This window comes from Stomoxys calcitrans, chromosome 4, assembly GCF_963082655.1.
Source record: "Stomoxys calcitrans chromosome 4, idStoCalc2.1, whole genome shotgun sequence".
NCBI classification, from domain to species: domain Eukaryota; kingdom Metazoa; phylum Arthropoda; class Insecta; order Diptera; family Muscidae; genus Stomoxys; species Stomoxys calcitrans.
The window spans coordinates 600,444-618,445 of NC_081555.1; the positions used below are offsets into that span (position 1 = coordinate 600,444).

Genomic DNA, 18,002 nt, shown 5'->3' on the forward strand with positions numbered 1-18,002 from the left:
TCACTTGTGGAGAAAGAAGTCCAGAATCCAACTCAAATCAATTCCACTTTCGTAGCCATTGTAATGCCAGCCTACTACCAAAGATTTGTTGTGAACTAGTTTTGAAAAATAAAGCACCAACAAACCATTCTCATCAAATATGCAAAGCCAATGAATAACAATGGAAATAGGGAATGGTTATTAGGTCATTTTTGATTTGGATGCTTCTAACGACCACTTGGTTGGGGAACAAAAACCAAAATAAACAGCCGACACAATGAATAACGCTTTCCTAATGGGGCTATTATGGCACGTGATTAGCAACGCCTTTGTATGGGCGACTACATTTTTACATTAATTTATGCAATTTTTGGAATTCAACCAAATCAATGGATTTGGACACCGATTTGATTCACTAGTAAAAATCGTAGTATCATCAAAAGGTTAAAGTCACAACATATTTAAGGGGAGGGAGGATTGATAAGGGAACCAAAATGTTAATTTTGTACATACCATATGTTGCTTTACGACATTCTTTCTGTATGCCTCTGGTGAGGACTCTTCATGTATCAAATACATGCATCCAAATGCTACCACAAACGGTGGACAGCAGTCGTATTTCGTAGTATAACCCAGGTGACCATCGAAAGTGCGATAAGTTTTTGATTTACTAATAGCCTTTTCCAAAACCTAATCTTTTAGTTTAAGAATATGAATATGAATTGTGGTGGAATTGATATCGACTTGTATTAATTATCAGTTTTTTTATCTACAGCGACTGCAATCAAACAATAAATTACCCGTACAAAATAATTTTCAAAATTTCTATGCATTTTATTGGAAGAATTGCCCTATGTGGGAGGACTAAGAGGTAAGTGCTGATAACATTCCAAGAAAACATATTTTAAAGCGTATAGCGATGACCAATATAATCTAAAAAGTATGTAGCACGACACAGTTGGCAACTCACATTTAACAATAAATACATTAGGCGATATTGTAAAAGTACAAGTTAAAGCGCGTTACCGCACCGAATCTTATAAAGGTCTCTACAGGCTTCATTATGATTTTCCCAATAAGGAGACCTGTTTAAATAGAAGCCCTATGGGACTCATAAAACTATTTGAAATCATAACAAAATACTACGTGCAAAAGTTTAACCCAATTGAATAATAATTGGCGCTTATTTTCATGCGAGAAGACAATTTGTCTAAAACACACTGAATAAGATAGTCGGCGCTGAAACACTGTTTGTTCCATGCGTTTTGCTTTAATGTCATTGTCATTTAGTCTTATTGTTCATTTGGTTTATAAAATGTCTGCAATGTACACTCACAGAAAAAAGTTTTGCTGAAAATAGCAAACACTGTCTGCTGAATATTAGTAGTTAATTTTGCTGCTATTGTGCCAGTATTTCTGCTATTACAGCAGTAGTATTGCAATTTCAGAGTAGCAGGCTTTGTTGTCTACTGAAGATGCTGCTGCTTAATTATGAAGAGGATGTTAGAAGAAAAAACAGAACACATATGTAAATGTGTGTCTCAGTGGATGTTTATAATCATCACTGAATGTGACAACCTATTTTTCTTTAAATTTAGATACAAGGCCATGCGCATTAGTAGAGCAATAACAAAAAATGCAAGCTAGCTCGGCTACATTTCGAAATGTATACTAATGAATGGATCAGGTAGCTTCTTTACAGTAATACTCCACAAATTAAAATCATATCTTCCAACAAAATTTCTAAAAAAATGCCTAAAGTAATCAAAACAAGTAACAGGCAACCACAAAAAGTAGCATAAAATTTTCTTTCATTACTTGTGTACTCAAAACAGTAGATTTTGTTAGTTGAAGTAGCAGTAAGAAATGTTTGCTAATACAGCAGTCCTACGTTTGCTGCAACGGCAGTAGTGTCTGCTTTCCCATTTTCAGCAGACTATTTAAATAACAAATTTGGTTGAGTGTACTTATATGTTGAAGACAATTTTTATATCCACCACCATAGGATTGGGTTATACTAATCTAGTCATTCCGTTTGTAACACCTCGAAATATTCGTCTAAGACCTCATAAAGTATATATAATCTTGATCCTCTCGACGTTCTGAGTCGATCTAGCCATCTAGGTCTATCCGTCCGTCTTTCGAAATCACGAGAGACGTCGGACGCATAAAGCTAGCCGCTTGAAATTTTGCACAGATACTAAATATCGATGTCGGTCGTTGGGGATTGCAAATGAACAATATCGGTTCAGATTTAGATATAGCTCTTATATAAACCGATCTCCCGATTTGACTTCTTGAGCCCCAGGAAGCCGCCATTTTTATCCGATTTGGCTGAAATTTAGCATGTAGTGTTCTGTTATGACTTCCAACAAATGTGATAAGTACGGTCCAAATTAGTCTATAAACTGATATAGCCCCCATAAAAACCGATCTCCCGATTTGACTTCTTCAGCCGCTGGACGCCGCAATTTTTATACGGTTTGGCTGAAATTTTACATGTGGTGTTCTGTTATGACTTCCAACAACTGTACCAAATACGGTCCAAATCTGTCTTTAAACTGATATAGCTCCTAAATAAACCCATCTCCCGATTTGCCTTCTTGAGCCCTTACAAGCCGCAATTTGTGTCCGATTTAGCTGAAATTGGACATTTAGTGCTTTATTATGACTTCCAATAACTGTGTTTGGTACGGTCCAAATCAGTCCATAACTGGATATAGCTCCCATATAAATCGATCTCCCGATTTGACTTCTTAGATCCCTACAAGCCGAAATATTTTACCGATTTGGTTAAATTTTTGTAATGTGATGTTCTGTTACGACTTTCAAAAACTGTGTCAAATACGCTCCAAATCGTTCTGTAAACTGATATAGCTCCCATATAAACCGCTTTCATATTTGCTGGTTTGACAGAAGTTTGGTATGTAGAATAAAATAATGTCCTTCAAAAAGATTAATTTTGTATAAATGTTTATCAGAATCCATGGTGGTGGGTTCCCAAGATTCGGCCCGGCCGAATTTAGCACGCTATTACTTGTTTATTTTAGTGTGATTAATGCGTTTACTAACACCAAAGAAAGTAAAAAAAAACATTCAGTTATACTAAAAAAGAGTGAATTTGGTGAATTTCATTATTTATGTTAATCAGGAAAAAAATTGAACTCATTATTTGATCGGTATGGATTTTTTCTTTAAACATTAGAAAACATTGCTGCACGCTAAAATGGAAACAAGCGCGAAAAACGCACTCAATCGGCTTTGCTCTGCTCGGCGTTCACTTTGTTATGAACAAGCTTAGATGTATTGACTTGTATGTAACCAGTTTTCTCGCACTCACAACCTTTATCGCATTGACAACCTCGGCTCGACTTTCAGCGCGCATTCTATCCGCACCCTAAGGCTCAGGATATCGGATCGGGAGATCGGTTTATAAGGGAGCTAAATCTAAACATAAATCGATTTGGTCCATTTACAATCCCAACATACTACATACTCAAAGTTTTTTCAATTACAATCGTGACAGAAGTTATTGAAATTTTTAATTAAAAAATTAATTGATTCAATCATTTTTTTAATTTAATCTGAAAAAAATTGTATATATAAAATGTGATTGAAAATTGTATCTTTTTCAATTAAACAATAACGGCCACGTCCACTAACTTTTTTTCTTTTTGTCAGTCGATTCATTCACCAATTCATTGAAAAAGGGATAAATGTTTATAGGGAAAGCAGCTGTTTTCATTGAATTGGCGAACGAATCGATAGACAAAAAGGGAAAAAATTGTAGTCTAAGCAGTATTTTTTTGGAGGCCACGGTAGCGCAGAGTTTAGCATGTCCACCTTTGACGCTGAACGCCTGGGTTCGAATCCTGGCGAGACCAACAAAAAAAATTTTTAGCGGTGTTTTTCCCCTCCTAATGCTGGAAACATTTGTGAGGTACTATGCCATGTAAAACTTCTGTCCAAAGAGGTGTCGCACTGCGGCACGCCGTTCGGACTCGGCTATAAAAAGGAGGCCCCATATCATTGTAAGAAGTTTGCCCCTGTTCCTTAGTGGGATGTTCTGGGCAAAATTTGCAATTTTTGCAGTATTTTTACAAAATTTCAAGCGCTTAGCTTTACTCCTTCGAATGTTAGCGTGCTTTCGACAGACAGCATCTAGCCTTTACTCCTTCCAAAGTAAGATTGCTTTTGACAGAGAGAAGATCGGAGAGGCGGACATTATTGAATGGACTTGGAATATCAAGAGGATCGAGAATATATGTAATATGTTGGATGTAAAGGGTGATTTTTTTGAGGTTAGGATTTTCATGCATTAGTATTTGACAGATCACGTGGGATTTCAGACATGGTGTCAAAGAGAAAGATGCTCAGTATGCTTTGACATTTCATCATGAATAGACTTACTAACGAGCAACGCTTGCAAATCATTGAATTTTATTACCAAAATCAGTGTTCGGTTCGAAATGTGTTCATTCACCGTAACGTTGCGTCCAACAGCATCTTTGAAAAAATACGGTCCAATGATTCCACCAGCGTACAAACCACACCAAACAGTGCATTTTTCGGGATGCATGGGCAGTTCTTGAACGGCTTCTGGTTGCTCTTCACTCCAAATGCGGCAATTTTGCTTATTTACGTAGCCATTCAACCAGAAATGAGCCTCATCGCTGAACAAAATTTGTCAAAATTTGAACACATTTCGAACCGAACACTGATTTTGGTAATAAAATTCAATGATTTGCAAGCGTTGCTCGTTAGTAAGTCTATTCATGATGAAATGTCAAAGCATACTGAGCATCTTTCTCTTTGACACCATGTCTGAAATCCCACGTGATCTGTCAAATACTAATGCATGAAAATCCTAACCTCAAAAAAATCACCCTTTATAATAATGTAAAAGTGGGTCCATACTGTTTTACATACAGCCGAAATGTACATGATATGCCATTAATTCATGTACCAATCTTTTTGGCAAATTGCGTGATACCAAAAATCTTAAAATTTCAAGTCTGAGTTAAGTAGGTCTGGTCGGGCAGTTAAACAGGTGACTTGTATCGTGCGGTCCCTGGTTACAATCGGGACATACATCTTGCACGTCGGCATCAATCCTAGCTAGTTAAGGCGGCTGCATCTGCCGGAACGTAATTGAGCTAGAACTACTCTGGTTTGCCGGAGGAGGTCAATTTCTTCAGGTGCAATGAGAGTCTGTCGTTCTCTAAGGACAACATTCACCCGGTAGCCATTTACCGCATCTGCTACCGTGTCGGAATGAATGTTATCTAGACCTGCTTTATATGCCGCTTTATGTAAAGGTTCTCTCTTTTAGCGCTGAACCTCACGCTCTTGATCATGTAGACCTACCTTAAGGCTTCTGGGCGGTAGATATCTATCCACAAGATGATGATTTGGATGGTCTGAGGAGACAGACCTTCGCAGTTCGGGCGACGACCTATGATTGTGAGCCATAGAAGCGGATCTACAAAATGACGATGCTATCTTTAAATATAACTCACTGTATACTTACGGACTCTAATTCTATTTGTATAACAATTAGAAAAATCACTTAACCTCGTTCACGTGATCGCTGTAAATCAGTACGCCCAAATCGGGGTCTTGTGATTCTTGTGGAGATACATACATACTCGTATATATATCCATAATTTTTTTTAAATTGGTTTATATATTAAAAAAAAAAACAGATCTCCAAGGAGTGGCTCTTTTGCATGTACCCATGGTTTTGATCCTGTAACCTTATGTGTACAATGGATATCAATAGCTTACGCAAATTGGTCAAAGACGAGATTTAATAATCATATAATGTACCAGTAGCGTATATATATGCTTTTTGCCGTTTAAGAGGTGGCTTGCTTTAAGAGAAAACTGAGAACTAGAAGTTGTAGAACAAGCATTCTATGTACAATACAACAAAAACTTTAGAGTCGAAGCCAAGTGCCAAAAATGAAAGCTGAAGTATCGCCAAACAGAATGTTTCTCGAACAGTTTTACGAGTTCTATCGACAAACACTTTTAAATCCGGCCCAGTGATGAGATGACCTACAAATTAGGCCCTTAATATCAAATTATTTTTAGACGCTTTTACAACAAAGTTTATATTACCCTAAAGAACAGCTTTGCAGGCTTTGTGTAAACAGTCATTTGCATACGACTTGATGTATTTTTTTATGTAGAGCTCTGCGAGCCCAACATAACAAAAGCATCCAAATTGGTTTACTTAGAATTTGGCATTCAGTGCCAGATTATGGCTGGTATAGTTCCGAACGGTTTCGTTGTCACAAAAAAAAAAAAAACTTGAAAATGTTCTAAAAAAAAGTGCTTTACTTAAGATGACCGTTTCACAATATGAAATTTCTAAAGTTAAAACTCCCTGTTATAAATTAATGACCACTTAAGACCTATTACAATGTAATATTTGACTCAACTATTGGAGATCAAATTAAATAGTCGGAAATACAGAAAATTGCTGGTAAACACAGCGACAAAAAAATAAAAATGTGCTAAGTTCGGCCGTGTGGAATCTTGGAATCCAATACCGTGCCTTCTAAAAATTTCCCAAATGAACTTAGTTGAGTGGCATATGCATATACCTTACAAGCAAGATTTCAGCCAAATCGTATAACGGTTGCGACTTCTAGGGGCTGAAGATATCAAATCGGGAGATCGGTTCTTGGAGCTATATCATGTTATACACCGACCGGTGGTTTCGATAGACAGGCAGACTGAGATGGTTAGATTGGCTTGAATATCAAGACTATGAAAGGTATATATGGAGGAGGTTGGAGGCCACTGTGTTGAAGAGGTTAGAATGTCCACCTATGAAACCCTGGCGTGAACATCAGAAAAATATTCAGTGGTAGTTAATGACTCACATCACATCGCTGAATCATATTTTGATGAGTTTTTATTTAAGATTAGATAAAATCTTAAACATAAAGTGATTCGATAGAAAAACATCACACACAAAATGATTTTAAAATGTTTATTTCATCATTTTGGGCAATAGTCTGAAGTCACTGTAAGCAGTTGTATAAATGAACACAAGCTATAGAGCTACATATATATCATATCATAAAACACTCAAGAAAGTTTAATTGGAGAGGATGAATCTTAGTGGGAGGTTGTCCTTATTACATAACATTGATCACACCCTCTCAGTACTGGTTGCTCCGGTCAAAGAGCAACCGGTGTGTCTTCGAGCATATGAGAGCTTTTGGGTTGTCATCCGGGTTTCCGACATCAAAATAAACGCAAAAAAAAAACTAAAATGGCATGAGAGTTCCAACGTGCATTGCAGATGTTTGGCTAAACTTTACAAAAGGTTCATATGGGAGACCGATTTGAACATTCCATAAAGGAACAGCGGCAAGCTTCTCACATACAGCGGTCAAAAAAAGTATTCATCACTCAATGTTTTTTTTTTTAATAAGTCTACAAAAGACAATTGGAATAAAAACATATTAAACTAATGATGCAGTAGTGCTTGTGTGATATATATGTACACAATTTCATTGTTTTTAAAGAAAAAAATAGTATTTATTGGAACAAAAAGGGCCATTTTACAGCTGAACACAAAAAATTAAACAAAAAAAGTATTCATCATTGCAAAAAAACAAAAAAATAAATAACATAATTTAAAAAAATTAATACTTTGTTATTCGACCACCGCGTCTTATAACTTCTTTTAAACGGTTTGACATCGATTGGACTAATTTAGCGGTTATATTTTGGTCTATATTAGTCCATTCCTCCATTATCACCTGTTGCATTTGACTCTTGCTCGAAAAATTGCGCGTTCTCAATTTGCGTTCGAGATGTTCCCAAAGATGTTCAATTGGGTTCAAGTCGGGACTTTGAGGAGGAGTTTTAATGACTTTGGGGCAGTTATACAGCATCCACATCTTGGTATTTAAAGCAGAATGTTTGGGGTCATTATCTTGATAATATTGAAAGTTATTACCAAGCCCAAGTTTTACAGCACTATCTTTTAAATTCCTCTTTAAAATGTCAATGTAATACTTATGATCCATTACTCCATTAATAATTTCAAGATTTCCCGCTCCTGAAGCCGCCATACACCCCCAAACCATTAAACCACCTCCACCATGTTTTACAGTAGCAACTGTGTTTCGTTCTTCAAGCTCTGTATTTGGTTTTCTGTACACTATGACCTTTCCATCGCACCCAAAAAGATTAAACTTGCTCTCGTCTGCAAAAATGACTGTTTTCCAAAATGATTCGGGCTGTTTTACATACATTTTTGCGAAGTTTAGCCTTTTCACTCGGTTTATTTTATTTATAAAGGGCTTCTTACGTGCAGTTCTTCCTCTGTAACTATGCCTTTTGAGTGTATTTCGAATTGTTTGTGTAGTAACTTCCTTCCCTAAATATTCCATAGTGTTTTTACGAAGAATGGTCGCATTTGTCTTCGGAGTTTTCTGAACTTGCCGCACTAGCCAACGCACATCTCCAACTGAAAGTGCTTTTGGTCGACCAGATCTTGGTTTATTGTCAACAGTTTTCGTTTCTGTCCACTTTCTGATTATGGATTGTATAGTAGATCGTGGTCTATTTAATATTTCACTGATAGTTTTTTGAGTTAAACCATTCCTGTGGTGTTTTATTATCAAAACTTTTACCTCATCAGAAACCTCGTTTTGCTTACGACCCATTTTGACAAAAACTATATTTTCAATGAAATTAAATATTTGCTGTCAAGGGCAAAGCCTCCTTTACTAAATAAAACAGAAAAGGGGGATTCCCAAATAATATTTGAATTTGACTTTGATGATAGCACATCAATGATGAATACTTTTTTTGTTCTGTTTTTGGTGTTATTATATAAAATTGCATTTTTTGCGCTAATTAAATTTATTTTTTGAATTTATTTTAAAACATATTACGAAAAATAAACTATTGCATAAAACTGCATTATTTGTTTACTTTAAATTTTCTTCAATTACCCAAAATAAGTGAATTTATTATCAATTTTGCTAATGATGAATACTTTTTTTGACCGCTGTATCAATGAGTGCTGCCCGCTTCATGTTTAAGCTCAATGATAGGTTAGGTTGAAAAGAGGCTGCAGATATTAACCCGCCCCATGCCACTGTGGACATATACCCAAGCCAGTAATCGGCTTGTTATGCGCTCTTAAAACTAAAAAGTAACCTCGAAAAAGAAAATCTAAGTTAGCAATTCCGTGCTTCTTACAAAATCCTTAATTGTTTTCCATGCCACTCTCCTAAGTTGGTTCATGTCTGGTATAGTGTCCCCAACTAAGTGTCGGTATCTGTTAGACGCAAAAGCCAGGCATTGACAAAGGAAATGCTCCAACGTCTCATCATTCTCCCCGCATGCCATACACACGCTATCACTTGCCGCACCGATTTTACATAAGTGAGCTAGCAGTCCTATGTGTCCCCCCACGATAGCAATAGCTAGACTGAACTCCTTCTTACTTCGTTTCAGTAATAGCCTCGTCTTCTCACGATCAGGATCACTCATAGGATTTTCGCCGTCCTACCGATCGTTTTGCTGTTCCACAGGGTTGCTTGTGCATTCGTCGCCCTCAATTCGTCAAGCTCGATGATAAGGGGCCTCCTTTTTATAGCCGGGTCCGAATGGCGGGCCGCAGTGTGACATCTCTTTGTGAAGAAGTCTTTATATGGCATAGCACCTCACAAATGTCGACAGCGTTAGGAGGTAACAACCACCGCTGAAATTTTTTCTGATATTCTCGCCAAGATTCGAACCCAGGCGTTCAGCGTCATAGGTGTTGGAAGTCACGTGCAAATTTGAGACAAATCTGACAACAACTGTGGCTTCCGTGACTCAAGATGTCAAATTGGATTTGAGTTTGCATGGGAGCTATATGAGGATATGGACCTATTTGGTCCGTACTTGTACCGTTGCTACAAGTCACATCGAAACACTATGTGCAAAACTTCGGCGAAACACTATGTGCAAAAAATCTGCGGTGATTATCGCCTTACAAAATGCTGGCGGTATCCAGTAGTGTTAAAACTTTTCTAACTGGTGCAGCTAAGCGGCACGCCGTTTAGACTGGACATAAAAAGGAGGTCCCATATCATTGAGCTAAAACTTGAGTAGGAATATACACTTGAGAAAATATGTATGTATATATTTGAATCCATCTTAATATTCTACGGGTGGTATTGCAATTATTTTCACTTGCAAAATATGTTTGTGAGTATTATAGAAACTGGAAACAAAAGCAGACAAAATATGTTGTAAATCGTTTTTTATACGCTTTGTACAGAAGAATCTTGCCTAAAAGTGAAAATAGCTTTCAATAAAACATTTGAAGTGGCCTCAAGCTGTTCAAAACCTTAAATTGTAGTCTTAAAAAACTATGGGTTTTTACATCAATTTAAACCTCAGGGGCACAATCGCTGAAGCAACCGATTTATTTCTTTGTGTGCAGAACGGGGTGTGCGGGGTGCTTTACGGGCTTACATTAGTTTATTAGGACATATTACTTAATACTATCGTGTAAAAAAATATTTTAAGCTAACATCATTTGTTAAAGAACACTTAAAACGGAGCTTATTGGGAGGTTTTTTGTGGCATTTTCTGTCAACGAAACCTAAATTCATGTTATTTTCACAAATTGAAAATGTAAACGCTAGAGTTCTTTACCAAGCGTTGGGTCATACACAACATGCACATGTCAGAATTCTTAATTTTTATAAGCCAAAGTGGCACTCTTATAAAATAAGGCCGGTCTTATTTTAATATGCCCAGCTGTCGCAATACTTCGGTGGTTCTATCGACCAATGATGCTCTGTACCGCTCTAAACTGTAATCAGTCTGGAGAATTTGAAACTCATTGGTGGGCTGAAAGTCCTGGTAGTGCTGCAAATGAGCCAAGGTTTGCGGAATGTTGGTTGGTCCACAAGAATTTGACCAATGCACCGGATAGTGGTTGTGCACACTTTTCACTTTGGAGGTCCGATGCAAACACTTTGTGGCAAAGCCGACGCGTGAATAGTTGCTGGTGCGGTACTTGTGGCCGAGAAAGAACATGTGGGCCGGAATGGGACTCACTTCATGATGATCATGATTGTCGCCTGTTTCTGGGGACAAGGTGAAATTATCCGTTCTGTAGGGAAAATAGGTGTTGCGAAAGCACAATGCAGCGAAACCCTGGACACAGTTACGCTCCTCCTCCGCTGCAACGGAGACATTAACAATGTCCTGCCACGTCTGTAACTCTCCCAGAGGCATTATGATTTCATCCACATCAATGATGGCTATATACTCGTACTCGTACATGTGCCGATAGAAGCAGTCATTGTAGGGAATCAGCTCGTTTAGACGTTTATTGAACAAGGTCAAGCCTAATATCCAGTGCTGCATGTGGGGCAGCCCCACAACCCCCTCCACCAAAGTGATGGGTCGTACTTCAACAAAGCCCTCGGCTTCATAGTAGTCCAAGAGTTTCTTCACATTCGGATGTATGGCAATGTTGTACATGTAGACTTTGTGGGCTCCCAGCAAGCGTTGCATCTCCAACCACTCCGCCAAACGATTGGATATATCGGCATAGGGGAAATCCAAGCCCTTGACGCACACTGCAAAGGGAATTTTCTCAGTACTGTTGGAAGCAGGTTTTCCATAAATAACTTTCAGCATATTCGTGGGAGTATCACACTGGTGATTTACTATACCCACAGCCCGTGGCACGGGAACTTTACGACCAGGCACTGTCACCTTGGGCGGAAAGCAAGTCAAAAGGTGGGTGAAAAACATATATTCTCCTCCCCAATACCAAATGGGACTGTACTCGGAAATGGGAACGATATGGGGAATTTCTTGATTCTCATACCAAATGTGACAATAAGATGTGGGGAAGGGCGCATGCAGTTGATTGATCATAGCCAGTATGCGAATGGCAGGTGTTTCCTCCACACCTGGTCGGTCATCGTAGTAGGCTGCGTATAGGTGGAATGTAACGTTCATATTCGTATACGTCTGCCAGAAATTGTTGTAGTACTTCAGTGTCTGCAGATAAGGAAATATGGCACAGTTGCGGGATTTGCGCATTGTCCGATTTTTATGCCGGTCTGCATAAACGAATGGTACATTGGGTAGATCGAGCTCCAATTGTGCAGCAATTTCCTCCTCCTTTGGCTCTGTAATTGATGAAATCAATCAATTTGGAATTGACAGACATACTTAAGACATGCTTGGGATCGAGGATCCCAACTTGAAATATGAACTATCCAAGCCCTTTACTTAACAAACTTTTGATCTAAGGCCCTACATACTCTTGATCGATAATATCAGACGATTAACAAACTTTTGATCTAAGGCCCTACATACTCTTGATCGATAATATCAGACGATTTAGCGTGGATATTGATCGAGGTTACCTTCGTACTCACATAGACGTCCATTGTGATGCATTGATTGGTGAGTAGCGATAAACAAAAACCTTTGGTGGAATTTTAACCCACAACATCTGCCTTCTAACCTGCTCGCTTATGAAGGCGCTTTGTAATTGATGGGAATTTTTTATTGGTCAAATCGGCCCATGTTTAGATTAGATGTATCCGATTATTTCATTGTTTATACCCTACACCACCACTGTATTATAAGTTTGGGCATTTGTTTGCAACGCTAAGAAAGAGAAAAGCTAGACCCATTGATAAGCATACCGATCGACTCAGAATCACTTTCTCATTCGATTTTGCCATGTCCGTCTGTACACCTGTGAGTCCAAGTATTCTTGTAATCAAGGTATAGGTCGTATTTGTTGTCCAATCGTCACGAAATTTTGCGCACACCACTTTTTTGGCTCAAGGACGAAGCCTATTGATTTTAGTTTAAATCGGTTCAGATTTAGATATAGCTCCCATTTATATGCTTCGCCCGATTTCCATTTAAATGGTCATAGTAACTACAATTTTCAACCGATCTGCACAAAATTTGGCACGGATTGTTTCGTTACTGATCTTAACATATCTGCAAGATGTCATCAATATCGGTTCAGATTTGGATATAGCTTCCATATATATTTATCGTCGGATTTGCACTTATGTGGCCGTAGCAACAATAATTTTTTAACAATCTTTTCGAAAAAAAGTCATTTCAGATTTAGATATAGCTCTCATATACATATATCGATTGCCCGAATTTTTAATTGTTGGGTAGGTTTGGGGTATTATATAGTCGTGCCGCCCGACTTTCGCCTTTCCTTACTGCTTTTATTCGACTTTATGAACATCTAGAGGGTGTAATCCCAAATAGAATTGATTGAAAGTTGGTTGACCCGTATATATATAGGGTTTCCAATACCCACGCTGCAGGTAGATTGATTTCGTGACATTTCATTTTAAATTAAATTAAATATGTCAAGTGATATTATCACTACTCACACCCTCAGTGACACCAATGGCTAAAGAGATTCATGATAGAAACCACCTATTGATAGCCTAGTGCTAATGGAGTTCCGCAGAATGAATGCCTTTCATAGATAATTTTTACAAGACAGAAATACTCAACAACGTTCCCAGTTTAACAAATCCAAAAGCGCACACCATTGTTTTAGGCGGCACGATTGGGTCCCCTTTTATAATATATTCCCTTGTCAATAAATGCTATCCGATTTGAGTTATAGCTCAATAAAAATGGAACTCCTTTTTATAGCAACGTCCGAGCGGCGACACCTCTTTATAGAAGTTTTTTCTCTTTCAGCGCCAAAGCTGTATGTACATTTTATAATTTTCAAGTTTAATTTCTTAATTAAAATATGAATTAGAACAACAAATAGCATAAAACGCTGACTCACTTCTATGGTAAATTCCACTTATATTGGGTTGCCCAAAAAGTAATTGCGGATTTTTTAAAAGAAAGTAAATGCACTTTTAGTAAAACTTAGAATGAACTTTAATCAAATATACTTTTTTTACACTTTTTTTCTAAAGCAAACTAAAAGTAACAGCTGATAACTGACAGAAGAAAGAATGCAATTACAGAGTCACAAGCTGTGAAAAAAAATTGTCAACGCCGACTATATAAAAAATCCGCAATTACTTTTTGGCCAACCCAATATCTCATAAATTAAACAAAAAAACGATAATCGTCTTTGCCCGATATGCCTATCAAGAAATCTCTGCAAGGCCTTTTTTTAAACGAAGTAGAATCAAAATAAAACAAAAATACTTCGATTAGATATAAATGGATCACCCACAATAACCATATCCCAAGCAAACCCTAACGAAATGCTTCCAATTTAAATGTGTCCATGCATACCTTTATAGCTGTAGTCGCCATATGGGTCTTTGTCCAAAGAAATGCCACCATCGCCATGCGCTCGCTGTTGTTGTTCCAAATTTAATAATGACTGATGGTCATCAAGGGATCCAAGGAGCTTACTGTAGTAATAACTCTCGCCACTACTGAATACATTCATTAACAGAATAACAAAGAGCCAGACAAAGATGACAAGTATTAGAAGCTTCAACATTTTAGACTTTGGTGCCATTTTTTTCAGGTAGCGGTAGTTCTCTAATCGATCAATTCTAATAGATAATTCGTCAATAGCTGCTCTGCGTAGTTTCTAATTTGACGGTGATATGACACTGGCTTTTCCTAGAATTTCCTCTGCAGCAACTTGTTGTGGTGTATTAAAAAAAAAATTAAATATGTTAAGCGACTCGCCATTCATTGACGTTCTTTTCGAGCGAAAACTAAATCAAACTAGACATACAAATAGTTGCTTTTCCAATAACGCAGCAAGTTTGACCAATTGCTGTTATCACTCCCCATAATATTCGATAATTCTTGAAGAGTTTAACAATCATGTATTGCCGTTGCCTTAAAAAAAAAGAGAGAAGCCCCAGATAAGTTCGGCATACATTACGAATGCAAAACGAATGTTACCAGATTGTCGATACGAATGAAGGATCTGTTGTAAATAAACAATGGGCAACTATTAGTGGTCACGTGTGGATTTCTAATTTCAAGAGGACTTTGCAAATTTGCCCATGAACATTTCATTAGGGAACAGGGGTAAACTTCTCACATATCAATGAGTACTCTTCGATTCAAGTTTTATGCTCACTATCAAGGGACCTCCTTTTTGTAGATAGGATAACCCCCGCTGAAAACTTTACTGATTTTCTCATCAGGATTTGAAATCGATGATTATGTTCCATACCACGCCCTAAGTAGTAAATGAATAATGTCTTAAAGTTATTTTAGCCAACTATAAATGTAAAGATTCTCATCTATTGACCGAATTGGTAGTGTCACTAATAATTAGGTTTTGGCTCCATTTACTGTCAATTTGTTATATTATTGCTTATCTTTTCCAAGTGGTCGAATCTTTACTGTATTCGAGCCTTGACGTTGAAATGGACAACGAGGAGTAGTAGTAGAGTGTGTCTTTTCTATTAATATCTGCTTTTCATATGATCCTTCCTAGCAGGATGATTAAAAGGATCACCGCGTATGATGTCTGACTGATATGCTGAAATGCTATACAATAGGACACAATAATATTAACCATGACCAGACTCTTTCGATCACATGCCTCGGCAGTTATTTGACATGACGGAAGCGGCGGACAACGCACTTTATTCGAAAATGGAATATAAATCTGGAGGACGCCAACGGCAATAACATATCAGTTTGGCATAATTGAAATTTTACCTTTGAAAAAAATTATGTAGGGGGTCGTACTGGTTTCACCAATAATCAATTTCGTTTTTTTTTTTGGAGACCAAAAAGAAAAACATTGTAGATATGCATTTTAAAAAGTCATACTTTTGGGTTTTACTTTTTATAAACAATTCTCCCAATTAAATGTCTGAGGCTCAAAAAAACTATGAGCTGTATAAGACCTAACGGCAGCAACGCTAAATTTATATAAATCTGACCAGTTTTGATTACATCTGAAATGAACTCTGGGCGGAATTACCGCATGCGTGATCGAGTGGGCTTGCGTATCGAATGATATTTCGTCTCGTAATTAACGGGTGTTATACCACTTGTATATAAATGTTTATGTCCAAGTTTTTATAAAGTTCTTAAATTTCAAAAATTTCCGTTCAATAAAGAGGTACATAATTCACAATAGAAAGATTTCGAAAGATTTTATTCGTTCACGTATGCGGTAATACGACCCTTGATCTCCCGATTTTAAATCCCGCAGAATGCATTCCTGTTAAAGGGGTTTTGTGGCAGCCCTCAGACAGTTGGTCCCTTATATTATTGTCAGGTTCGTATTCTACTTCCAAGGACCTTTAATTTGAATCCCACATTGTCTTTTTAAACCTACATGTCCATTTTGGCAGATTTTTTCTTGGTTATTTTATAAACTGGTTATTGGGGTTAAACGGCCCCCCACATTTGGTCCGAATTAAGAAACCAAATTTTTTTCTACGCCCAAACACCTATAAATTGAGCCTCATTTAATCCCAATGGGACTAAATGTTCGTCTGGCAGAAGAGGATCTTTAAGGGGGTGATGTTTAAGACAGCACAGCTCCCTGTTACTTGGTCCCAATATTGATTTAAACGTTTTCCATTCTCAAATTCCATTTGAGTCCCATGCGGTTCGTATCGTATCGTATGTTCCGTTACTATGGTAGATCAGATTTTTATTCTACTCCAAAGTTCCTTTCATTTAATTCCCCTCATATTACCCCGTCCGTTTGGGAGTGGTTTTTAGGGCGAGGCTGGCCCCTTTGAACTATACCCCAAACTTTTATAAGATTTTCGTATTCTACTCCAATATCTTCTCGATCAGTCCGCTTTTTATTTTAGGTAATGCTTTTGGAGTAAGGGAGAGGGTGTGCCTCCCTTCCGATATCAAAAAATTATATAGTCGAAAAAAAAACAAAAATTAACACTTTGACTTTAATATAGTAGAAACGTCCCGCCAAAGACATTTGAATTTTGAATTCTTATATGGAAATCAATCGTTGCCAAATTATGATGATGATTTCCTTGTCCGATTGAGTTTCAAATTCATATATGTATCAATTTTTCGAACATTTGTATTGAAAATTTGAAAACCAAAAAAACATTTAAAAAAACGTTTATTTGGATTCCCTAAAGCACTAGAGGTTAGCTATAAAAAAATTGTTTAAACGATTTAAAAACACATTTCGAGGTATATGTCTATGACATAAAACAGTACCTGTAGACCTAAATCGACATAATTGTTTCAAATATAAGTAAAGGGTGATTTTTTGTAACTATTATTTTTTGGCAACAATGGTTAGAATAGCTCACGCACGTTTCGTGTTTCGTGAAAAAGTTACAGTTTGGTGCGGTTTATGGGCTGGTGGCATCATTGGACCGTACTTCTTCAATCGTAACGTAACTGTGAATGGGAAGCTCTATCGTGTGATGATATCCAACATTTTTTACATGACATGGGGTTTCAACAAGACGATGCCACATGCTACACAGTACGCATAACAATTGACTTATTGGGAGGCGAGTTCAGTGAACATTTTATTTCACGCTCGGGACCGGTCAATGGCCGCCTAGATCGTGCGATTTAACGACTTTAGACTATTTTTTGTGGGGTTATGTTAAAGCTCATATTTATACAGACAAGCCCGTTTCAATTGACGCATTGGAAGACAACATTGAAGCATTTATTCGTCAGATACCGGCCGAAATGTCGGGAAGAGTATGCCAAAATTGAACTAAGCCGATGAGCCATTTGAGACGTAGTCACGGTCAACATTTGCGTGAAATAAGCTTCAAATATTAAATTATTTGGATTGTACTATCGATTCAAATAAAGATTTCATGCATTTTTCTAAATTTTACGTGTTTTTTTTTGAGAAACTTTCCTATAGCTTTTAAAAAATCACCCTTTATAAAAGATCATATACTACGGCCACAAGAAATCTCACTCTCATTAATTTTCATAACAATTTATGTTTAAATTTGTGCACTTTGAAAATTACTGACTCTTGAAGAGTCAAGGTTTTGTCTCCAAAACATGAGATTATA

The 18,002-nt window shown here is 37.3% G+C and overlaps 1 protein-coding gene across 1 annotated transcript; it reads right to left on the minus strand.

Moving 5' to 3' along the window:
- Window positions 1–10,447: 10,447 nt before the first annotated feature.
- LOC106084204 (uncharacterized) lies at window positions 10,448–14,722 on the minus strand. Its single transcript, XM_013247747.2, has 2 exons — window positions 14,281–14,722; window positions 10,448–12,158 (listed from the first exon to the last, which is right to left on the minus strand). Exons 1-2 carry the CDS (start codon window positions 14,510–14,512, stop codon window positions 10,750–10,752), a joined length of 1,641 nt encoding a protein of 546 aa, XP_013103201.2. The 5' UTR covers window positions 14,513–14,722; the 3' UTR covers window positions 10,448–10,749.
- Window positions 14,723–18,002: the final 3,280 nt, after the last annotated feature.